This window comes from Macaca thibetana, chromosome 7 (genome assembly GCF_024542745.1).
Source record: "Macaca thibetana thibetana isolate TM-01 chromosome 7, ASM2454274v1, whole genome shotgun sequence".
In the NCBI taxonomy this organism is placed as follows: domain Eukaryota; kingdom Metazoa; phylum Chordata; class Mammalia; order Primates; family Cercopithecidae; genus Macaca; species Macaca thibetana.
The window spans coordinates 76,458,931-76,483,942 of NC_065584.1; the positions used below are offsets into that span (position 1 = coordinate 76,458,931).

Consider the following 25,012-nt stretch of genomic DNA (forward strand, 5'->3'; position numbering starts at 1 on the left):
ACCTCATCTCTATTTTTAAATATATATATATTTTATACATATGTATATATATTTTATGTGTGTGTGTGTGTGTGTATATATATTTAAAAAACACCCTGGGCAACATGGCATGACCCCATCTCTACAAAAAAAATTTTAAATTAGCCAAGTGTGGTGGTACACATCTGTAGTCCCAGCTACTAATTAATCAGGAGGCTGAGAGAAGAGAATTGCTTGAGCCCAGGAGTTTGAGGTTTCTGAGTTATTATGCCACCACACTGCAGCCTGGGTAACAGATCAAAACACTGACTCCAAAAAAAACCAGTAATTATCTTACACTCTGGCCAGTCGCAGTTGCTTACAATTGTAATCCCAGTACTTCGGGAGGCCAAGGTGGGCAGATCACCTGAGGTCAGGAGTTCGAGACCAGCCTGGCCAACATGGCAAAACCCCGTCTCTACTAAAAATATAAAAAATTAGCTGTGTGTGGCGGCATGCGCCTGTAGTCCCAGCTGCTTGAGAGGCTGGGGCACAAGAATTGGTTGAACCCAGGAGGGGGAGGTTGTGGTGGGCCGAAATTGCACCACTGCACTCCAGCCTGGGCACCAGAGTGAGACTCTGTCTCAAAAAAAAAAAAAAAAATCATTTGTGTGTATAGTTTTCAAAGTACTGTCATACTTTTAGAAAGTCATAACCTTCACGGAGCTTTTCAGTATCTTAAGTTTTTAGATCCATAATATATTTTACTATCAATAACAGTTCTTTAAGTAACAGTTTTATTCTTACATTAAAATGTTTAGGGAGCTGAGCCAGTTGTGGTGGCATGTACTTGTAGTCCCAGCTTCCTTAGAGGCTGAGATGAGAAGATCACTTTAGCCCAGGAATTCAAGGCCAGCCTAAGCAACATAGTGAGACCTTGTCTCTAACAAAAACAAAAACAAATTTTTTGCTTCAACTTGCATAAATCAGCATGGCTGGGCTGCTATTCAGGCATACATATACATAATACCTAGTATTGTGGGTTTAGTTCCAGACCCTGCAATTAAAGCAAGTCAGGAATTTTTTGGTTTTCCAGTGCATATCAGAATTATGTTTGTACTATACTGTAGTCTGCTAAGTGTGAGATAGCATTATGGCTAAAAAAGCAATGTACATACCTTAATTTAAGAATTCTTTATTGCTAAAAAATGCTAACCATCATCTGAGCTTTCAGTGAGTCATAATATTTTTGCTGGTAGAGGGTCTTGCCTCAGTGTTGATGGCTGCTTAATCAGGGTGGCGGTTGCTAAAGGTTTGGAGTGGCTGTGGCAATTTTGGCCATTTCTTTTCTTTTTTTTTTTTTTTTTTTCTGAGACAGAGTATTGGTCTGTCTCCCAGGCAAGAGTGCAGTGGCGCCCTCTTGGCCTAGTGCAAGCTCTGCCTCCGGGTTTCTGCCATTCTTCTGCCTCAGCCTCCGAGTAGCTGGGACTACAGGCGCCCGCCACCATACCCGGCTAATTTTTTGTATTTTTAGTAGAGATGGCATTTCACCATGTTAGCCAGGATGGTCTCGATCTCCTGACCTCGTGATCCACTCGTCTCGGCCTCCCAAAGTGCTGGGACTACAGGCATGAGCCACCACGCCCAGCCAGCAATTTCTTAAAATAAGACAGCAATGAAGTTTGCCATATTCATTGACTTCCTTTCATGAAAGATTACTCTGTAACATGCAATGCTTTTTGATAGCATTTTACTTAGAGTAGAACTTTGAAAACTGGAATTAATTCTCTCAAACCTGCTACCACTTTATCAACTAAATTCACATAACATTCTGAACCCTTTGTTGTAATTTCAACAGTGTTCACAGTATCTTCACCCGGAGTAGATTCCATCTCCAAAAACCATCTAGAATGATGAATTCTTTCCGGAGGTTTTCAGTTACTTTGCCCAGATCCATCTGTCTGTGGCAGCTGTAGCCTTACAATGTATTTTTTAAATAAGACAACTTGAAAGTCAAAATGACTCCTTAATCTGCAGAATGGATATTGTGTTAACCGGCATGACAACGTTTATCTCCTTGTACCTCTCCATGAGAGCTCTTGGATGACTAGGCACATTGTCAGTGAGCAGAAATATTTTGAAAATAATCTTTTTTTTTTTTTCTGAGCAGTAGGTCTTAACAGTAGACTTAAAATATTCAGTAAACTGTGTTGTAAACAGATATGCTATCATCCAGGCTAGATTTGGCATAATTCTTTTATTTATTTATTTATTTTTAAGACAGGGTCTCTCTCTGTTGCCCTGGCTAGAGGGCAGTGGCACGACCTGGGCTCACTGCAGCCTCTACTTCCCAGGCTCATGTGATCTTTCCACCTCAGCCTCTTTGGTAGCTGGGACTACAAATGAATGTCACCTCACCCAGCTAAATTTTTTTGTGTGTTTTTTGTGGAGATGGGGTCTCACTTTGTTGCCCAGGCTGGTCTTGATCTCCTGGGCTCAAGTGATCCACCTGCCTCAGCCTCCCAAAGTGCTGAGATTACAAGTGTGAGCCACCATGCCTGGCCTGAAACCTCTTTTTTAAATAAATTACCCAGTCTTGGGTATGTCTTTATAGCAGTGTGAAAACGGACTAATGTGAAGGACACACCCGTACATGATCACACACCTAAGAAAATCAATATTGATTTACAGCCCTCACACACATTTCCCTAGTCATCCAAAAAATGTCCTTTATGATTCCTCACCTCCTCACCACCACCTAAATCTAAGATCCAGTTATGACTCACATTACCTTAGCCATTATATCTTTTTAGATCCCTAATCTGAAACATTTGTATCACCTCTTTCTGATCTTTGAAAGATAATTTCTCTTTTAAAATAGCCTAATACCAACAAAACAAAACACCCACAAAGGCCAGGCACAGTGGCTCACGCCTATAATCCCAACACTTTGGGAGGCTGAGGCAGGTGGATCTGAGGTCAGGAGTTCAAGACCAGCCTGGCAAACATGGTGAAACCTCGTCTCTACAAGGTAATACAAAAAAGTTAGCTTTTTTTTGGGGGGGGGGGGGCATGGTGGCACATGCCTGTAATCCCAGCTACTGGAGAGGCTGAGGCAGGAGAATTGCTTGAACTCGGGAGGCAGAGATTGCAGTGAGATTGTGCCACTGTACTCCAACCTGGGTGACAGAGCAAGACTCTGTCTCTAAAAAATAAATAAATAAAATAGAATAGCCTACTAATAATATAACCTTTCAAATCTACATACTTTCATAAATGCTAGATGAGTTAACTCTTCAAGAGAAAATGTATTTGTCTGTTTGGCATTTTCAGAATTAAAGGTAATAGTAGATGCTAGATCAAGGCTTGTATTTCCCCTTTGAGGTATTACTTTGTAGTAAGAATATTGTATAGTGATATATGTTTATTCAGTAGTCCCAATAGCTTAGTTGTAGTAATTAAACAGTGTTTTCCATATAGTGGTTGTTTTCTGTTTGGGCTTTACTCTCACATTAATATATTTTAAAGCTTTATACCAGAATAAGGAAAACTTAATTATGTTTATTTAAAATTAGAAAATAATTATACTGGGCCGGGCGTGGTGGCTCATGCCTGTAATCCTAGCACTTTGGGAGGCCTGGGTATGCGGATCACCTGAGGTCAGGAGTTCAAGACCAGCCTGACTACTGGTGAAACCCATCTCTACTAAAAATACAAAACTTAGCAGGGCATGGTAGTGGGCGCCTGTAGTCCCAGCTGTTCGGGAGGCTGAGACAGGAGAACTGCTTCAACCTGGGGGGCGGAGGTTGCAGTAAGCCGAGATCACACCACTTCACTCCATCCTGGGTGACAGAGTGAGACTCTGTCTCAAAAGGAAAAAATAAATAAATAAGCACTGAATAAAATTTATAAGTATTGAGCTGGGTGCAGTGGCTCAGACCTGTAATCCCAGCTCTTTGGGAGGCTGAGACGGGTGGATCGCCTGAGGTCAGGAGTTCGAGACCAGCCTGGGCAATGTAGTGAAACCCCACCTCTACTAAAAATACAAAACATTAGCTGGGCGTGGTGGCGGGGGCCTGTAATTCTAGCTACTAGGGAGGCTGAGGCAGGAGAACCGCTTGAACCTGGGAGGCAGAGGTTGCAGTGAGCCGAGATTTTGCCCTTGCACTCCAGTCTGGGCAACAAGAGCGAAACTCCATCTCAAATAAAGAGAAAAAAAAAAGTTTTATAAGTATTGGACACTTATTGGGTAAAACTTTTTACCTGATTAAGAAAACATATTAATAATAACATATTAATACTTTTTTTAATGACATTACATAAATTACAGCTATATAGGGTCATAAATAATCCCAAAATTCAAGTGTGAACTAAAATGGATCTCACTAGATTAAAGCACAGTATTTGGGCTAGTTCTTTAAGATATATTTTCATCTAGTATTTGAATAACTACTGAATGTGTGAGCTTGTGATATGGTAGTTTTGTTTTCTGTGTTACTTCAATAGTTGATTTTCTTCTTGTCAGATGCTAACATCAGAGAAGTCGGCCTTGAGGGGGCATTATTGATCTTACTAGACAAAGAGACAGATGAGAGATTATGCCATGATATCAAAGAGACTTTAAATTATATGCTTACATCTATGGCAGTGGAAAAACTCTCCCTGTGGTTAAAACTTTGTAAAGATGTACTTGCTGCATCAGCTGGTAAGTATTGGTCATTAACAGTTAAAATAATAAAATTGAAATTTAAAACTTTACCTAAAATTGTTTACCACTGAGAATTCATCAGTCTTGTCTAACTAGCTGGATTCTGATTGTCTGATTATTGCTTTTCTTCAAATGAAGATTATATTTCTAGTGTTTTAGAATTCTCTTTAATTTGAACAATATAAATCCAATACTTAAACCTGCTTTTTCCCTTTGGCTGTCTTAGATGACTTTCCTATATAAAGCAAACTAAAAAGTAGAGTTATTTCTGCTCTAAAAGGTGTGACTTGATTTATATTGTCCCCATCATTTCTTTTCATACATGCAATATATATTTGAGACCAGGTGCAGTGGCTTACCCCTGTAATCCCAGCACTTTGGGAGGCTGAGGCAGACAGATTGCTCAAGTCCACGAGTTTGAGACCACCCTGGGCAACGTGGAAAAACACCATCTCTACAAAAAAAAAATTTTTTTAATTAGCTGGGCCTGATGGCTCACACCTGTAGTCCCAGCTACTCAGGAGGCTAAGATGGGAGGATTGCTTGAGCCCAAGAGGCAGAAGTTGCAGTGAGCCAAGATCATACCACTGCACTCCAGCCTGGGCAATAAAGTGAAACCATGTCTCTACATACATACATACATTCATACATACCCACCCCACCCCTCACACCATATGAAATTACTTAGTCACCATAAGAGAAAATTACACAAAGTTATGACATTTTGAGCAAGCCAGTTTCACTACATACAATAATGTTAATTTCAAGTAGTATTAGAAAACAGTGTTATTACCCTAATGTCTTTAGTAATATAAGATAATTGTTTATGAGAAAGTATATTTGAATATTTAAAATTCGTATCCTTGGGATAAGAGAGAAAATAAATGAGAGGAAGAAAAAAGAAAAAAAAACAGTTCTTTTCTAAGAACTGTACATAATTTATCTGACTTAAGCCTTTAACCCATCCTATGCATAGGCAATTTTATTCTATTTTATAGAAGAGAAAATAGGCCTGGAGAGGTAACCTGCCTGAGGACATAAGACAGATTCAGTCCTACACCTACATAACTTTTAAAATCCGCAACCTTTCCACTATACTTCAGTCCTCCCAACTCAGTTGCCCAAGCCTTAGAATTTAATGTAGCTCTCATGTCTGAATTGTGTGGTAGGAGAAAAGTTAACATCAAATTCCTGGAATGTTTTGTATTCTCTCCTCTGTCTATCTTCATTCTTATTGGTCCCTCTTCCAATAATTTACACTGGCTGTTTCAACTATTACGCTATACATATTTTATTTTTCTAATTTTCTCTTCTGTTCCTCACTACTCAAGAAATTGCAAGGACTTCTTTAAAAGAAAATGTCGCCTGAGCCCAGGTGTTCGAGGGTGCAGTGAGCCATGATTGTGTAACAGAGCAAGATCTTGTCTCAAAAAAAAAAGAGAAAGAAAATATGTGTGTGCATAGATAGACTGGTTACGTTTTTCTGGTATCTCACTTACCTTTTTTAAATTTTGCATTCATGCTCCCTGAGCTCGCTCAATTTTATCTTGCCATTAATTCTTCATCTTCTGTGGTTTGGCTCCATACCTTCTCAGGAAAACACCTTCCAGTCTCTGTTAACTTGACCATAACTTTATTTGTGACATCTGTGGTATTCTAACATGTAAAAAAATATTGACATACAGGATAATACAAGAAAACCAGTTTGCTTTGTTTCATAGCATTAGTTCCATTTTCAGTTGTTAAACAGTTTGTAAATTTAACAGTTAATAAGTAGAGGAGATAATTCACTACTCGGTGACTCCAGCTATCGGTACAATTTTGATACTGTAATGATAGCAATGAGTCTATCCTAAGAAAAATATTTTCAGACAATTTCAGTGGATTCAGGAACCTCCTGAAATCCATACAAGGCTCCAGTGTTAAAACAGCCTTCCCAGTGTATCCCACCCACACGTCCTACTAGAGAATTTTGAGTCTCCTTAAGTACATCCATCTACCTGCAGGGGATTGATAATTATTTCAGTATCTACTATTGTGTTTGTTTTTTACTTTGAGTATAATTTGACAGCTTTGTCATTTTGACCTGTAACAGTTGTTAGAGTGTCTCCTTTAGACAACTGTAGTTGTCTGTAGTTATTAGACCTAATTATTTGATGTTAATAAAAAGATGATTGATCAGTAGCAATTGATAATTGAGCAATTCTAGTCTGAATTTGGAGTTGTTTTTGTGTTCCTTTTGATATATATATCTTTCAGTTGATTATAATTACGTATGTTCTCCTTTTATAAAAGATTGTACAGCTATAACTTGTGTGGATACAATGCAAGAAGAAGAAGGAGATAAAGGGGATGATGCCTCAGTCCTGACCACCAGACATGACGAAAAATCCCATCCTTTTACCAATCCTCGATGGGCTACTAGAGTCTTTGCTGCTGAGTGTGTCTGTAGGATAATTAACCAATGTGAGAATGCTACCAGTGCACATTTTGACATTGCTTTAGCACAAGAAATGAAAAAAAAAGATTCAAGAAGTAAGTGACATAGTGATGAAAACACCAAATGATATATGTAAAAGTGCTGTCTGCTTACGGTTTTATTATTTTAAAAATGAAACTAGCCAGACACAGTGGCTCATACCTACAATCCCAACACTTTGGGAGGCTGAGGCAGGAGGATCACTTGAGCCCAGGAGTTTGAAACCAGCCTGGGCAATAATGAAATGTTGTCTCTATTAAAAATTTTTTTTAATTAGTGGGGCATGGTGGCATGCGCTGATAGTTCCAGCTACTTCGGAGGCTGAGGCAGGAGGATCACTTGAGCTCAGGAGTTCGAGCTTGTAGTGAGCTGTGATCACATCACTTCATGTTTAAATATGTTTGTAATGGTTAAGCTTCTTATATTGGTATTCACTTTAATGAGCATGTGCAATGCATTAAGTTTATAGAAAATAATTGGTTCTTGGGAATTAGTATGAACATTTACTAGTTCTCAAAAATTATTTCCTGGTTTGTAACTTGGGCCAGTTTTTGCTTATAGATTATTTTAATATCGTAGATATTATAATCTGTTATAACTAGAAAACATTTGAACTTTTCTCAATGTTAAGTAAACCTGATTGTAAGACCATTTTGATCACCTCTTACTGTTCAGCTGTATTATTTTTACCTATTTATGTTTGTCTTTATGGTTTGATGTCTGATTTTTTAAATTCACTTAAGCTGATATGTTCAAAGATACAATATATATTTGTTCTTTTTTTTTTTTTTTTTTTTTGAGACAGCATCTCACTCTGTCACCCAGGCTGGAGTGCAATGGCATGATCACAGCTCACTGTAACCTCAATCTTCCAGGCTCAAGCAATCCTCCCACCCCAGCCTCCCGAGTAACTGGGACAACAGGCATATACCACCATCCCCATCTAATTTTTTAATTTTTCTGTAGAAATGAGATCTTATTATGTTTCCTGGGCTGGTCTCAAACTTCTGGGCTTAAGTGACTCTCCTACCTCAGCCTCCCAAAGTGCTGGGATTATAGGCATTAGCCACCACACCTGTCCACAGTTCATATTTCTAAATTCCTTAGAAGTGTTCTTTACCAGACAAAAGAATTACAAAGCAAAATGTTGCTGTTGCCAGTCTGAGTATGAATTAGGTATCTCTGGTTTAATTATTTTTTTAAGTATGCATTTATTGAGTCTCTTGTGAAGAGCACTGTGCTAGATACTTACAGTTGCAAAACATACATGCTATAGATACTTACTGATTCCTGTGCTCTCAGTTAAAGTTGTAGTTGGCATTTACTAAGATATGTTGATTTCTTCTGTTAAATGATTTTCTTATATCTCTCCACAGGAGGTATATTATACCAAACAATGTGTTGTAGGAATTAAAGGAATTCCCATTTATCATTTCTGCAGCTAGAAATGTTTTTTATACTCCCATCATTTGTATATTTGGCAATATATGTAAAAATAAGATATTGTAGTTCATATAAAGAGCCACATACAACTTTTTTTTAAAGGAACATTACATCTTAGCTTCAACTTGACATAAAGAGGATAAATTTCTGCTTAATTAATCAAAGCCCAAAGTCTCCTCTGTACCAACTAATGTACTTTTATCATAAAATCTGAACAAAATTTTATTGAAGATACTATTAGGACTCTTAAAAAATGCTAATTCTGCCCTGAGTAGCTATAAATACTTACTAGCTTTGGGACAGTTTTTTTGTGTGTATTTACAGTGTACATTAAATCCAGCTTTAAAGTCTCTATTTAACAAACAGTAAAAACAGTATTTCAAGTCAGAGGTACTTAAAGTCTAGGTTATAAAATTAAAGGAGGAAAAATTATCACTTAATGTAAGTCTTAGTTCCAGCACATTTTTTTGATGTTTTCTAATCTTTTTTTCTCCCAATATGTTTTTTAATCTTATAGATGACTTTTTGGTGCTGCATCTTGCTGACTTAATTCGCATGGCTTTTATGGCTGCCACAGATCACAGTGACCAGCTCCGTCTTTCTGGCCTTGAAATGCTGTTAGTTGTTATTCGGCGATTTGCAACTGTTCCAGAACCAGAGTTTCCAGGTCATGTGATTCTGGAACAGTATCAAGCCAATGTAAGCACTTTCTGTTAGAGAATTTTATTATTAAACACACAGATAAAAAGTCTATGAGGCCAGGCACGGTGGCTTACGCCTGTAATCCCAGCACTTCAGGAGGCCAAGGCGGGTAGGTAGCTTTGAGCTCAGGAGTTCAAGACCGGGCAGCATGACGAAACGCCATCTCTACCAAAAATACAAAACTAGCTGGCATGGTGGTGTGTACCGGTAGTCTCAGGCTGAGGTGGGAGAATCACTTGAGCCTGGGAGACGGAGGTTGCAGTGAGCTGAGATTGTGCCACTGCACTCCAGCCTGGGTGACACAGATCCAGACACTGTCTCAAAAAAAAAAGTCTGAAACTGTCTGAGGATGGGAAAGTTAAAAAATAGAAGAAGAAGAAGAAAGGGGGAAAGAAAAAGAAAGAGAGGGAGGGAGGGAAGAAAGAAAGGAGGAAGGATCTGTCTATGAACCAAATTGGGATATCACTTCATAAATGAGTATGTATCTCTGCTAACGTATCACCAGTATAATCCATATATAGAAAGTACATGTCTATGAAGAAGAAATCTTTCGGTTAATATTTTATAAAGCTTCAAGTAAAAGCAAAGTACATAAAACATGTCTTTTGGGCGCAGTAGTATGCCTGTAGTCCCAGCTCCTTAGAAGGCTGAGGCAGGAAGATCACTTGAGCCCAGAAGTTCAAGTCTAGTCTGGGCATCATAGGGAGACCCCCATCTCCACGGAGGGGGAAAAAAAGGCCCTATTAAGGAAAACAAAAACAAAAAAAATGAGTGTTTTATAACTTTAAAGGTTAATTTTTGGGGTAGAAGAAGCTGAGCACTGAGACCAAGGGCTAAAGATGGGAGACTGAAAAAATGCAGACCACCGGGGTACTACTCATTTCTCCAGCTCTGATCTGCTGTTGTACCGGGGGTCTAATCAGGCCTGTGTCTACCTCGTTCTTGAATAGCCCAGAAAATTCATCTAAACAGCCTTCCTACAGCAACTCCCCGTTCCAGGTGGCCAGACAGGAGTTCCAGGCCAGTGTTGTCTCCCGGGACATTGACACAGCAGCCAAGTTTATTGGTGCTGGGTCAGCTGCAGTTGGTGTGGCTGGTTCAGGGGCTGGCATTGGAGCGGTGTTTGGCATCTTGATTATTGGCTATGCCAGGAACCTGTCTCTCAAGCAGCAACTCTTCTCCTATGCCATTCTGGGCTTTGCCCTGTCTGAGGCCATGGGGCTCTTCTCTTCTGTTTTATGGTCTCCTTCATCCTCTTCACCATGTTAGGCTCCGTGGGGGTCACCTGTCTGTGCCTGCAGCTGCAACTTCATGCCATTCCTGGTGCTGGGGTGTGCTAAGCTTTACCATTAAACACAACATTTCTCTAAATAAATAAATAAATAAAGGTTAATTTTCATGATATATAAAAACTCCTTCATTTATTTTCTAGACCTAGGAAATCATTCAGATGTCTGTGAGGTTTTTGTTGTTGTTTTTGAGACAAGGTTTTACCCTGTTGCCCAGGCTGGAGTGCAGTGGCATGATTTTGGCTCACTGAAACCTCAAGTAGCTGTAATTACAGCCACACGCCACCATGCTTGGCTAACTTTTGTATTTTTTTTGTAAAGACAGAGTTTTACCGTGTTGCCCAAGCTGGTCTCAAACTCTTGGACTGAAGTGATCTGTCTGCTTCCACCTCCAGTGTGCTGGGACTACAGGCATGAGCCACCAGGCCCAGCCCAAGGATTCAGGTTTCTATTACTGGTTTTGTAATATTTTTAACTGATTATTTGACTGGTCCATTGAACAATTTAAGAAGAACAAGGAAGATAACAAAATCATCAGCTGTCTTGTAATCCTTTAACAGCATTCATCCAAGGAGATCTCTCTTTATTATTCAGAAGCAACTTCTGATGGCTAGCAGTTAGGGAATCCAGAGCAGTTCATCAGTTGATTAGTGGTCTTTTTCACTTTGTTCAGCTAATACCAACATATGCTTAGGGACAAAGCAAAATGAAGGGATTAAAGTTACTTGGAACTATCATGTTAGAGGCTGGGCGCAATGGCTTACGCCTGTAATCCCAGCACCTTGGGAGGCCAAGGCGGGCGGATCACCTGAGATCAGGAGTTTGAGACCAGCCTGGCCAACGTGGTGAAACCCCATCTCTACTAAAAATACAAAAATGAGCTAGGTGTGGTGGCAGGCTCGTGTAATCCCAGCTACTCCGGAGGCTGAGGCAGGAGAATCACTTGAACCCAGAAGGCAGAGATTGCAGTGAGCTGAGATCGTGCCATTGCACTCCAGCCTGAGGGACAAGAGCGAGACTTTGTCTCAAAAAAAAAGAAGAAAAAAGAAAAACTATATTAGAATAAAATATTATAATTCAACTTAATTAAGAGGAGCTCTGTTATATTTTTAGCCCTCTCACAATTGCAAGTGCTAGAAATACAATTAGAACTCAAGCAGAAAAGGAAAATTATTATAGGACTCTCTTAGTTGTCTCTGCTTTCTTTCACAGTGGCCTTATTTTCAGGTTTATTCTCTCCAAGTGAAATCAAGATGGCTGTCTTAGCCTACCCGGGGCCTCAGAAAGATACAGTGCTTCTTTCCCAGTACTCCCAGTGAAAATCTTGAGAGCCTTCAGTATCCCAGCATGAGTCTCTGGAGCCAGGCAACGCTGTTAGCTCCAAACCAACAATGTGGATTAAGAGTTGGAGAGAGGCCGGGCACGGTGGCGCATACCTGTAATCCCAGCACTTTGGGAGGAGGCAGGTGGATCACTTGAGGTCAGGAGTTGGAGACCAACCAGCCTGGCCAACATAGTGAAACCCCGTCTCCACTAAAAATACAAAATTAGCTGGTTGTGGTGGCTTGCATCTGTAATCCCAGCTACTTGGGAAACTGAGGCAGGAGAATCACTTGAACCTGGGAGGCGGAGGTTGTAGTGAGCTGAGATTGTGCCACTGCACTCCAGCCTGCCTGGGCGACAGGGCAAGACTCTGTCTCAAAACAAAAAAAAAGAGTTGGGGAGAGAAGATCATTCCCCAAAGGAAAAATTGGGATGTTGTTACCTAAAAACAGGGGAAGATATGCTGGGTAGACAAAACAACAGCTGTCCATAATACCTGTTATAAATAAATAATTTTAAAATAACATTAAAAAGAGGGAGAACTTGTGCTGTCTTACTTATTGATGTTTGATATGTCATGTAATTTCTTTCCAGGTAGGAGCAGCACTTAGACCAGCCTTCACGTCAGAGACACCACCTGATGTCACTGCTAAAGCGTGTCAGGTAAATGGTTAAAAGATGAAGCTTAAGAAATAATCTTGGGACGCAATCCTCCAGTTAATATTTTTTACCAATGTTTTTTCTTTATAGATATCTTACCATCAATCACAGCTTACACTTTTCTTCTTAAATGTAGAGAACTTACTCTTCCTTTTTGATAACTGCATGATAGTCCACTATATAGATATGTTATAATTTTTTTAACCAGTTCCATATTGACGGACACTGGGTTTTTTGTCTTTTGCTATTAGAATAGTGCTGTATGAGTGACCTTGTGCATAGGTCATTTCACTGGGTGTAAGCATGTCTGTGAGATAAATCCCCCAAAATTGAATTGATGGATTCCCCCAAAATTGAATGGATGAATAATTAATAGTTGATGGATATTAGAGATGTTTACCATTTAAATTTCCACCAACAATGTTATACAAGTACCTGTTTTACCACAGTCCCAGCAACATTGTGAGTCATCAAACTTTCAGATTTTTGTCTGTACGAGACTTTAATAAAAGACTATCTCGAGATAGTTTAGATTTGTATTTCAAGTGAGATTGAGCACTTTTTCATATACCTAAGAGCCATATAATATACAATTTTAAACCATTGCTTTTCTGAGACTGCATTGTCAAACACTTAATATCCAGCCCTAGGCCAGGTACAGTGACTCACACCTGTAATCCCAGCACTTTGGGAGGCCAAGGCAGGTGGATCACTTGAGGTCAGGAGTTAGAGGCCAGCCTGGCCAACATGGTGAAACCCTGTCTACTAAGAGTACAAAAAAATGAGCCAGGCGTGGTGGCAAGTACCTATTGTCCCAGCTGCTCAGGAGGCTAAGGTGGGAGGATCACCTGAACCTGGGAGGCGGAGGCTGCAGTGAGCTGAGATCATGCCACTGCACTCCAGCCTGGGCGACAGAGGGAGACTCCATCTCAAAAAAAAAAAAAAAATCTAGCCCGGAATGACCTGAGCTAATTGCAAGCAGGACTGATATGAATAAATTAATTATAAACATAGTGGGAAAAACTAATTTTAGTCAGTCCTTTCAATTTTTATTTAATTGTACTTGGGAAATAGTTGAGTGCATTTACTATTCAGAGAACTATGTTAAATGTTGTATGAATCTCTAATTTATTATAACTTTATTATGTGTGTTCCTGCTCTAAGCCACTTGAAATAGTTTGTGAGATGAGATAATAACTAAATAAATACACAGAAGAGGAAAAATAAATTGTCCTTAGAAAAAGAGAAATATCAGCTGGACACAGTGACTCATTCCTATAATCCCAGCCCTTTGGGAGGCCAAGGCAAGTGGCTCACTTGAGCTCAGGAGTTTGAGACCAGCCTGGGCAACATAGGAAGAACCTTTCTCTATAAAAAATAAAAAATTAGCCAGGCGTGGTGGTATGTGCCTGTGGTCCTGGCTACTCAGGAGGCTGAGGTGGGAGGATCCCCTGGGCCGTGGAGGTCAAGGTTGTAGGAGCTGTGATGGCACCCCTGCATTCCAGCCTGGGCTACAGAGCAAGATTCTATCCCAAAAAAAGAGAGAGAAATATCATGGCACCTGGACCAAGTGTTTTGCATTGTAGAATTAATGATGTTTTGTTTTTAAGATTAAAAAGATACTGTCTTCAAAACAATCAAAAATTTTGTTGGGGTTTTATGATTTCATAGCTTCATTTCTCCATATTAATATGTCTAGAACTGTTCAATTTATATGCTCATTAGCACTGATTTCCTTGCTTCAACCTTAGACTTCGTTCCCTTTGGAAATGCTGGCTTTTGACTATCATTATCAGCCTCCTTCCACAGGATTTCTTGAAAGCAATAGCAATATAGTCTCAGTGACTAGATTCTTGAGATGTGAGTGAGCTCTGCTGAACTCACAAGGGAGATTTTTTTTTTAAGAGATGGGTTTTTTTGGTTTTTTTTGTTTTAAGAGATGGGGTCTCACTCTGCCAGCGAGTCTAGAGATCTGGAGTGTAGTGGCTCAATCCTCTCGCTCACTGTGTCCTCAAACTCATGGGCTCATGCAGTCCTCCTGCCCTAGCCTTCTGAGTAGCTAGTACTACAGGTGCACATTACCATGCCCAGCTGATTTTTGTATTTTCCTTTAGGCAGAGTTTTGCCATGTTGCCCAGGCTTGTCTCAAACTCCTGAGCTCAAGCAGTCTGCCTGCCTCAGCTCCCAAAGTGCTGGGATTACAGGTATGAGCCACCATGCCCAGCCAAGGGAGATACTTATAATTTTAAAATATAACTTTTAATTTCTTGAAAACTAGGTTTGCAGTGCCTGGATCGCAAGTGGAGTTGTAAGTGACCTTAATGATCTCCGAAGAGTTCATCAGTTGCTTGTTTCATCTTTAACTAAAATACAGGCTGGAAAAGAAGCTCTAAGTCACTTATATAATGAAAGTGCTTCTACCATGGAGATCTTAGCTGTGCTTAAAGCCTGGGCAGAGGTTGGTATTTCTTAATTTATAACTGGAATTTTGGAAGTTGTTAATAAACACCTTAGGCCATAAACTGAAATTTACTATTTAAAATGAACTACAAATAAGTTCATTTTTAAGTTTAAAAATAATTCCAACATGTGATATATTTATGTGTTAATATGTTGGTCAAGCATTTTAAAGAGTCTTCCGTAGTCTATTATCTCCTACTTTAAGCAGTGCCACTTATAAGCCAGAGGGACTTTACAGTAGCCAGTGGAAGTCAGCTTTTATTGAATCCTGAATTCTTGGAAATTTGGGTCTTCTCTCAACTCTGTAGCATGTAATGCTTTCTAATGCTCTTTCATAGAATGATTTTTGAATACTAAGTAGTAGTTATTTTATTTTCCAAGGATAAAGAAATCTTACAGTAAAATGCTTATTTACTTTCCTAATAAAGAAGAGAACAATATTTTTTAATTTACTATGCAATGTTTAAACATTTGCAAAAGTAGACGTAGTAGTATTTATAATGAATCTACATATACCCATCACCCAGCTTCGGCAGTGACCAAACATGACCAATCTTGGTTCACATATCATTTTTTTGGAGACAGAGTCTTGTTCTGTTGACGAGGCTGGGGTGCACTGGAGCAATCTTGGCTCACTGCAACCTCCACCTCCCAGGTTCAAGCGATTCTCGTGTCTCAACCTCCCAAGTAGCTGGGACTGCAGGTATTCACTACCACACCCAGCTAATTTTTGTATTTTTAGTAGAGATGGGGTTTCACCGTGTTGGCCAGGTTGGTCCTGAACTCCTGACCTCAAATGGTCCACTCTCCTCTGCCTCTTAAAGTGTTGAGATTACAAGTATGAGCCACCATGCCTGGCCCAGTTCACATACCATTTTAATGAAGGTATGTAATCTCAGATTTCATCTAAGAGATTAACCAACATGTACAAAAGGGTTTCCTCCAGTAGAGGTATTTTAAACCTGAAAGTTGTAGAATCTTTATTTTTGTCATTATTTATCACAACCTTCATTAGGAAGTAGTTGTGCCTAGATTCAATAAACTGGGTCTGGCCAGGTGCAGTGGCTCATGCTTGTAATCCCAACACTTTAGGAGCCCAAGGCAAGAGGATTACTTGAGGCCAGGAGTTCGAGATCAGCCTGGACAACATACTGAGACCCCATCTCTATATAAAATTTTAATAATAAATAAAATAGGCTGGGCACGGTGGTGCACACCTGTAATCCTAGCACTTTGGGAGGCCAAGGTGGGCAGATCACCTGAGATCAGAAGTTCGAGACCAGCCTGGCTAACATGGTGAAACCCCGTTTCTACTGAAAATACAAAAAATTAGCTGGGCATGGTGGCGCACGCTGGTAATCCCAGCTACTCGGGAGGCCGAGGCAGGAGAATTGCTTGAACCCGGCAGGCAGAGGTTGCAGTGAGCTGAGATCGCACCATTGCACCCCAGCTTGGGGAACAAGAGCGAAACTCCGTCTCAAAAATAAGAAAACAAATAAATAAAATAGCCTGGGCGTGGTGGCTCACACCTGTAATCCCAGCACTTTGGGAGACTGAGGCAGGCAGATTACATGAGGTCAGGAGTTCAAGACCAGCCTGGTCAACATGGTGAAACCCAATCTCTACTAAAAAATACAAAAGCCAGCCAGGCATGTTGGTGCACGCCTGTAATCCCAGCTACTTGGGAGGCTGAGGCAGGAGAATTGCTTGAACCGGGGAGGTGGAGGTTGTAGTGAGCTGAGATGGCACCACTGCACTCCAGCTTGGGTGACAGAATGAGACTTCTTCTCAAAAAAATAAAAATAAAATAAAATAGACTGGATCTAAATCCTGTGCTTTTGCTTAAGCCTGTTACCTCCTCATGTTACTTCTTCAATAAAGATACCATAGAATCTATAATCAGACACATTCATGTTTGAATATTCATACTGTTTTGTGTGTATAGATATAAATGGCCTCACAAAGTTCTTCAGTTTTGCCACCAGATTAGTTTGCCCAAAACTTAGGTTTTTTCAGAGCTTTTTGGATTTTAGAGTTGTAGATAAAGGAATAGTGCATGTTATACACTGTGTTGCATACTTTAACATTCTATAATCCATGTTAAATCTATTTGTGTACACTTTGTAGAGATTTAGTGATACGTTTGAATGAAAATATTTTCAGTATTTCAGTTAAGAGATGGCTACCTGTAGCCGTATGTTAAGATGGATTATTAGGCCATACCAGGCTTAGTGAGAAAGAGTGCCGTGATATAGTATTATGATTGTAAATGTGAGAAGTGGCATCATATTTACCAAATATCTGTTATCCCTAATGCATCTCATTGAAGATAGTATTTTTGACTCTTTCTACCCCAGTTTTCTGTGTGTAGTTACACAGACAGGCCTTCTTGATATCACAGTGCATTTCAAGTCCAGTATGCTCAAAGGTAAGTCTTTCCTCTTCAGGAAAATATAAACATTTTATAGTACCTTTTCAGCAGATAAAAGATTTCCTGTTTTTCAATTAACCTTTAACAGGTCTACATAATTGCTGTGCAAAGACATAAAAACCACAGACAACCTCTGAAGACTACCAGCTGTTTAGAGGACAGTATCAGAAATGGATCATGTTCATCAGATGGACTTCTTGACTTAGTCTATGCAGATCTTGGCACACTAAGCAGACTCTGGCTTGCTGCACTTCAGGATTTTGCTCTTTTAACTTTGCCTTCAGAATTTGCCTCCCAACTTCCTGCTGAAGGTAAGGAGGTAAAATACTTAGATAATCCCTAGAGTGACAGTAACACATTTTCTTTTTTTTTTTTTGAGACAGGGTCTTACTTTGTTTCCCAGGCTGGAGTGCATTGGTGCAATTTTGGCTCACTGCAATCTCTGCCTCCTGGGCTCAGGCAATCCTCCTACCTCAGCCTCCCAAGTAGCAAGGACTACAGGCATACACCACCACGACCAGCTAATTTTTATGTATTTCACAGAGATGGGGTTTTGCCTTGTTGCCAGGCTATTCTCAAACTTATGTAATCCCAGCAATTCGGGAAGCTGAGGTGGGCGGATCACTTGAAGTCAGGAGTTCGAGACCAGCACAGCCAACATGGTGAAACCCCGTCTCTACTAAAAACACAAAAGTTAGCCAAGTGTGGTGGCGAGTGCCCATAATCCCTGCAACTCGGGAGGCTGAGGCAGGAGGATTGCCTGAACCTGGGAGGCAGAGGTTGCAATGAGCTGAGATCGTGCCTCTGCACTCCAGCCTAGGTGAAAAGAGTGAGACTCTGTCTCAAAAAAAAAGAAAGGCTACACCCACCAGCAACTTGTTTTCATTTCTCCACACTGTATTATCATACTTAATAATTTTTGCCAATCTGATGGCTATGAAATATTTCATTGTTTTATTTTCTTATTTCCTTGATTAAGAGTCTTTAAGTTGCTTCTTCCACAAATAATTTAGTCATAATCTTTGCCCATCTGCTATTTGGTATTTATTTTGTTATAAGATACAATGAATCTTTCTGAGTTTTTCTTCAAAAGGTTTAGTCTGTTAACTTCCTTACCCTTTGTTCTCAAACTCAACTTTCTTGTTTCTCCTTGCCTCTAGTTACTGTAAATACCCTACCCCCTTCCCGTCAGTTTTAATTGATAACTCACATCTGTTCCTTTGGTTACCTGTACCCATTGTTCCGAAACTGCACGTCCCAGTTGCTCCACCACTGGACCTCATGTCCCCCTCCCTTCCATATTTAGAAAAATATTTACAAGTAGCCAGTCGGGTCAGCTCAGATTGTGCAGGCCAACCCCAGCCCATGGGGGAAGAACACAGAGATACAGATCGCATTAAGGATATAAAAACCCCCTTGTCTCCTTTGTTCCGTGTGCACTTGCAATCTTAATTGGCGCAAGTGACACCCTTTTGCAAAAGTAAATTGCCTTGCTGAGGAAACTTAAATTATATCTGAGTGCTGTTTCTTTTGCAGCATCAGAAATTCATTTATAACAATTGTTTTCGGCCGGGCGCGGTGGCTCAAGCCTGTAATCCCAGCACTTTGGAAGGCTGAGGCGGGTGGATCACGAGGTCAGGAGATCGAGACCATCCTGGCTAACATGGTGAAACCCCGTCTCTACTGAAAAATACAAAAAACTAGCCGGGCGAGGTGGCGGGCACCTGTAGTCCCAGCTACTCGGGAGGCTGAGGCAGGAAAATGGCATAAACCCAGGAGGCAGAGCTTGCAGTGAGCTGAGATCTGGCCACTGCACTCCAGCCTGGGTGACAGAGCGAGACTCCATCTCAAAAAAAAAAAAAAAGACAATTGTTTTCTTCCTGATTGTGTAATCCTTTATATATATACACAACACTATTCCTTTGTGATTTCATGTCTTATAAGTATTTTCTCTCAGTCTGTAACTTGTCCTTTTACCTTTTTTAAACTAATGGAAGTTCGGTGTGATGTAGTACACCTGTAGTCCCAGCTACTCAGAAGGCTGATGTGGGAAGATCCCATGAGCCCAGGAGTTGGAGGCTGTAGGCAGCTATGATTGTGCCACTGCACTCCAGTCCGGGTGACAGAGCAAGTCCCTCTCTTTAAAAAAAAAAAAAAAAAAAAAAAAATTAGGGAATGTAATCAGTCATTTATGGTTTGTGTTTTTGTATGTTACCACATATATTTTTAAATTTAAGATCATAAAGATATATAAGCTTTACAGTTTTGCCTTTTACATTTGAACTTTGGTAGAACTGGAATTTATTTTGTGTGTGTGGAATAGGGATAGGGTTCTTATTTTTAGTCAGTTACTAATACTGCATTTTATGGGTTGGTTACTTTGTAGCCACTCTTAATCTTCTTCATGTTATTCCAAAATGTCTTAGCTATCATTGTATTTTTACTTTTTGAAATGAATTTTAGGAAGAGTCTGTAAAGTTCTACTAGTTTTGTATGTGTGTATTTGGTTTGTTTGTGTGTTTTTAGAGACAGGGTCCTGCTGGGTTGCCCAGGCTGGAGTACAATGACTGTTCACAGGAGCAATCATAGTGCACTACAGCTGGGCTCAAGTGATCCTCCCACCTCACCCTCCTAAGCAGCTGGGACTATAGTGTACACTATGGTGCGCACCCTAGTCCTATTAGAATTTTCGTTGGAATTATATACAAAAAGATATGTGGAGTGATTGTTGTACTTTTCAGTAGCATTAAAATTGAAACAAAGTGAAAATAAGCTGATTTACTTACACAACAGAAAAATGAATGACAGACATATAGCAACTGTAAGTAAATCTTAAAAACATAATGTTAAGTGAAAAAATATTTATTTATTTATTTATTTATTTTTGGGACAGAGTCTTGCTCTGTGACGCAGTCTGGAGGGCAGTGGCTTGATCTCGGCTCACTGCAACCTCCACCTCCTGGGTTCAAGCGATTCTCTTGCCTCAGCCTCCCAAGTAGCTAGGACTATAGGTGTGCACTACCACGCCCAGCTAATTTTTGTATTTTTAGTAGAGACAGGGTTTCTACATGTTAGCCAGGCTGGTCTCAAGCTCCTGACCTCAGGTGATCTGCCTGCCTCAGCCTCCCACAGTGCTGGGATTACAGGCATGAGCCACCGTGCCTGGACAGAAAAAATAAAGGATGCATGTAAGCCAGGCATGGTAGTACATGCTGGTAGTCTCAGCTACTCAGGAGGCTGAAGTGGAAGGGTCACTTGAGCTCAGGAGTTCAGGGCCAACCTGGACAACATAGTGAAACCCCATCTCCAAAAAAAAAAGGATACATACGGTGTGATGCCTTTTAAGTAAACTTTTAAACACACACAAAAAAAGCATATGTTATTAATGAATGCATAGATTATTGTGAAAGTATAAGACCATATCTAGGAGTCATTCTTACTGGCTTGAGGAAAGTCGTCATGGAAGGAGGGGCAAGAATTAGTGGTATAACAGTTTTAGGTTTTTCAAGGAAAAAATTGGCCAGGCGCAGTGGCTCACACCTGTAATCCCAACACTTTAGGAGGCCGAGGTGGGCGGATTGCCTGAGCCCAGGAGTTCAAGACCAACCTGGGCAACATGGTGAAACCCCATCTCTACTAAAATACAAAAAATTAGCCAGGCGTGGTGGTGCACACCTGTGGTCCCAGCTACTCAGGAGGCTGAGGCGGGAGAATCGCTTGAACCCAGAAGTTGGAGGTTGCAGTGAGCTGAGATCTCACCACTGCATTCCAGCCTGGGCGACAGAGTGAGATTCCATCTGAAAAAAAAGAGAAAAAAATTAAGAGAGATTTAAAAAGAAAATCAGGGAAAATGTTAATGTTCCATCTTGGAAGTGGGTAAATGGGTATTGGTATTTATTTTAATCACACATATACACATATTTTGTTTTTAAATGTTTATGATTAAATTATAAAAAGTTACAAATTAGGCTGAAAACTTTTTATGAAGTTAAAAGTAGATGAGCCCTATGACCTATCAGTTGTACTTCCAGTAAAAATAAGAACGTTGATAACAGAATACTGATAACATAGCAGCATGAATGAATCTCTAAAAATGTTGTTAGGTTATTTTGTTAACAAAATATTAGTCGCAAATAAGTACATGTGAATATGTGATTCTATTTATATGAAGTTGAAGAGTAGGCAAAACTAATCTGTGCTGATAAAAACTAGAAAGTAGTTGCCTTAGGGTATAGGGAACTGACTGAAAAAGGGTACAAGGGAACTTTCAGAGTGATGGAAATGGTCTATATCTTGTAACAGAAAAAGGAGAAAATACATTGGCAGCTAATCTCTTGTTTCTCCTGAAACTGTTTGCTTTAGGCGGTGCTTTCTACACAGCAGAGACTAGTGAAAATGCAAAATTGCAGTATTACAACTCCTGGGCACTTATCCTCCATGCTACGGCATTGTGGCTTACAAGCACGGGCTTTGTTGTTGCTGACCCAGATGAAGGAGCATCTGATCTCTCCAGGCCTGTAACACCAACTTCCATGTGTCAGGGTTCATCTTCTGGGGCTACCATAAAGTCCCCTGAGGATGTCTATACTGATAGATTCCATCTGATTTTAGGTCAGTTAAATCACTTACAGAAGTTTACAACCCTCGGGTTTTTTGTTGTTGTTGTTGTTGTTTTTGTTTTTTTGATATGGAGTTTCACTCTTTTGCCCAGGCTGGAGTGCATTGGCACGATTTCAACTCAAGCTCACAATTATTGTCAATTAAAAATATAAATATAAATAAATTACTTGAGCTCTCTGCTCATTTATCTCAGAATTAGTGTCAATAATAGTGCCTACTTTGTCAACTGTTACGATAATTTAATAAAAAGATGTATGTCAAAGCACAATGACTGATACGTGATGATCACCCAATAAATTTTAGCCAAAGTAAAGTTGTAAAACTCCATATGTTTTCTGGTGCAATTTTATTGTAATTTTTGCAGCTTTGAACTGTTTCATAGCAACTAAGCAACTAGTGCACAGGCCTAGTTTAGTTTTTTGGTTTTGTTTTGTTTTTTTTTTTTTATTGAGACAAGAGTTTTGCTCTTGTTGCCCAGGCCAGAGTGCAATGGAGCAGTCTCAGCTCACCACAACCTCTGCCTCCTGGGTTCAAGCGATTCTCCTGCCTCAGCCTCCCGAATAGCTGGGATTACAGGCATGTGCCACCATGCCCAGCTAATTTTGTATTTTTAGTCGAGACGGGATTTCTCCATGTTAGGCTGGTCTGAAACTCCCAACCTCGGGTGATCTACCACGCCCAGCATAGATGATTATTCTTGTACATGTAGATAGAAACAAACTATTAAGTGACTTGTCTTGTCATTTAGTTGTTTAGTCTTAAATTCATTGTGATTTATTTGTATTACCTTTTTACTGTTTGTTTATATATCTTACCAAAATATAAGATTAATTACTTAATTTCATAAACTAATAATTTGAAAGAAGCCTCCTCCTCTTTTTTTGCTTTCCACAGGAATCAGCGTGGAATTTCTATGTTCCTTGCGTTCAGATGCAACCATGGAAAGCATAACTGCTTGTTTACATGCATTGCAAGCCCTTCTAGATGTACCTTGGCCCAGATCAAAAATTGGCAGTGATCAGGTGATTTATCTGGGGTTTTTTTTTGTAAGGCTTCTGTAGACTTTAAGGAAGAGAAACATGTTCAGGTTTCTATAGTTAACAGAGAGTAAACACAGAGAAATTTTTTTTTAAAACCATACGGCCACACAGCTAGGCCTTGGAACCAGAATGCCATAAGCGTATGTGTTGACCCAGAAACAATCATGCCTCTGACTCTGCCACTTTTCTGTCTCTGCTGCTTTCTGCAATGATGGGAGAGTTCTATATTGCATTCTCCAGGGCAGTAGCCACTAATTACATGTGGCATTTATTCTTTGTGTCTTTTTGCTTCTGCATACCCTGCTCTTTGTGTATATACCTGTATCTTATATTCCATTCCCCAAGAGAGAATCTAATGGGTTCATGTAGTTACTGTCCATTACAAAGTATTCCTGTTGGCTGAGTTCTCCCTCTAGGTCTTTTTAAGAGATTGCTGGCTAATCTTTAGATGGAGTCAGGCACTACTATCTGACTTGGGTGTGGCCATGGGAAAAGGGTTCCTGTACAAAGTATGGTACTTCCCTTTGACTGCTTTTCTCAAGGGCAAGTATGCATTGGGCAGATACTTTTGATATCATGTTTTATCTAGTATATTTCTTTTGTTATTGACTCTTGGATGTTGAGATAAGTGAGTAGTATAATTTCTTCTGCATAGACTGTCTATTATTTAAGTGTTTAATGCTATTATTAGGTTTAAAGCATTAATCAGGTTGAGACAGGGTTTCACCATGTTGGCCAGGCTTGATCTCGAACTCCTGGCCTCAAGTAATCCACCCACCTCGGCCTCCCAAAGTGCTGGGATTGCAAGCATGAGCCACTGTGCCTGGCCTCTGACATTGATTTAAAATGGAGCAAGTGTTACTTAACTTTATTGCACTAAAGCAATTTGTTACATTCTCTTTTTCTGAATTTTGTCATGGCATTTAGCATTGGTATTTTTTACAAAAAAAAAAATGTATAATTTCTAATACAGTGTCCTCTACATGATTTCTATGATAGGACTTGGGTATAGAATTACTGAACGTTCTACATCGAGTAATTTTAACCAGAGAATCACCTTCCATTCAGTTGGCTTCACTTGAAGTGGTAAGGCAGATTATCTGTGCTGCTCAAGAACATGTGAAGGAAAAAAGACGAAGCGCAGAAGGTAAATGTTAACCTTTAGTGCCGAGTTGATCAAATAGCATCATTCTTTTGTAAAGTATTGTTTAATATATCTTTATAGTTTTGATCATCTTTTGTGTGTAGTACAAATAAAACATGTCTAGGCATGGCCTTGTTTTACTTTTTGTGCTCTGCACATTCAGAGAAACTTCCCTAGTAATAAACTATAGAAATGATCCCTGAAAGTAGAGTCTTTAAGCATGGCTTTATTTATTTGTTTATTTATTTAGTGAGACAAGGTCTCACTCCAGTTGCCCAAACTGGAGTGCAGTGGCATGATCTCGGCTCACTGCAGCCTCGACCTCCCAAGCTCAGGTGATTCTCCCACCTTAACCTCCTGAGTAGCTGGGACTACAGGCACATGCCACCATGCCTGGCTAATTTTTTTGTATTTTTTAGTAGATACAGGATGTGGCCTTGTTGCCCAGCCTTGTCTCTCGAACTCCTAGACTCAGGCAATCCACTCACCTTGGCCTTCCAGAGTGCTGGGATTACTGGCATGAGCCGTCATGCCCAGCCTGGCATGGTTTTAAATCCTCTCATTCAGCTCTGCATGTTAGTCTAGATATCGTCAGTAGTTAAACTACTATTCTCTGGGTGAAATGAGAATTTTAACAAAACCTGGAAGAAATAAATCCCTTCACTACTAGAGTACTTGCTTTAGCTATGTTTACCAATATGCATGGAAAGAACTTATGTTTGCAGATTGCTCATTTACAAGTCTAATATGGTATT

At 39.9% G+C, this 25,012-nt stretch overlaps 1 protein-coding gene and 2 pseudogenes across 8 annotated transcripts in view; 2 read left to right on the forward strand and 1 right to left on the reverse strand.

Annotated features, from left to right (window-relative positions):
* Nucleotides 1-25,012, forward strand: part of HEATR5A (HEAT repeat containing 5A) — a 124,739-nt gene that overhangs the window by 84,313 nt on the left and 15,414 nt on the right. For all 8 annotated transcript variants that reach the window (XM_050799684.1, XM_050799682.1, XM_050799689.1 and 5 more), the window contains 9 exons: nt 4,484-4,663; nt 6,962-7,201; nt 9,106-9,287; nt 12,497-12,565; nt 14,841-15,020; nt 17,542-17,764; nt 21,816-22,064; nt 22,968-23,095; nt 24,113-24,260. In XM_050799684.1, coding sequence (XP_050655641.1) covers nt 4,484-4,663; nt 6,962-7,201; nt 9,106-9,287; nt 12,497-12,565; nt 14,841-15,020; nt 17,542-17,764; nt 21,816-22,064; nt 22,968-23,095; nt 24,113-24,260 — 1,599 coding nt within the window. The remainder of the gene's footprint in view (nt 1-4,483; nt 4,664-6,961; nt 7,202-9,105; nt 9,288-12,496; nt 12,566-14,840; nt 15,021-17,541; nt 17,765-21,815; nt 22,065-22,967; nt 23,096-24,112; nt 24,261-25,012) is intronic.
* On the forward strand, nt 9,294-14,866 carry LOC126959913 (ATP synthase F(0) complex subunit C1, mitochondrial-like; annotated as a pseudogene).
* Nucleotides 24,397-24,472, reverse strand: LOC126960492 (uncharacterized; annotated as a pseudogene).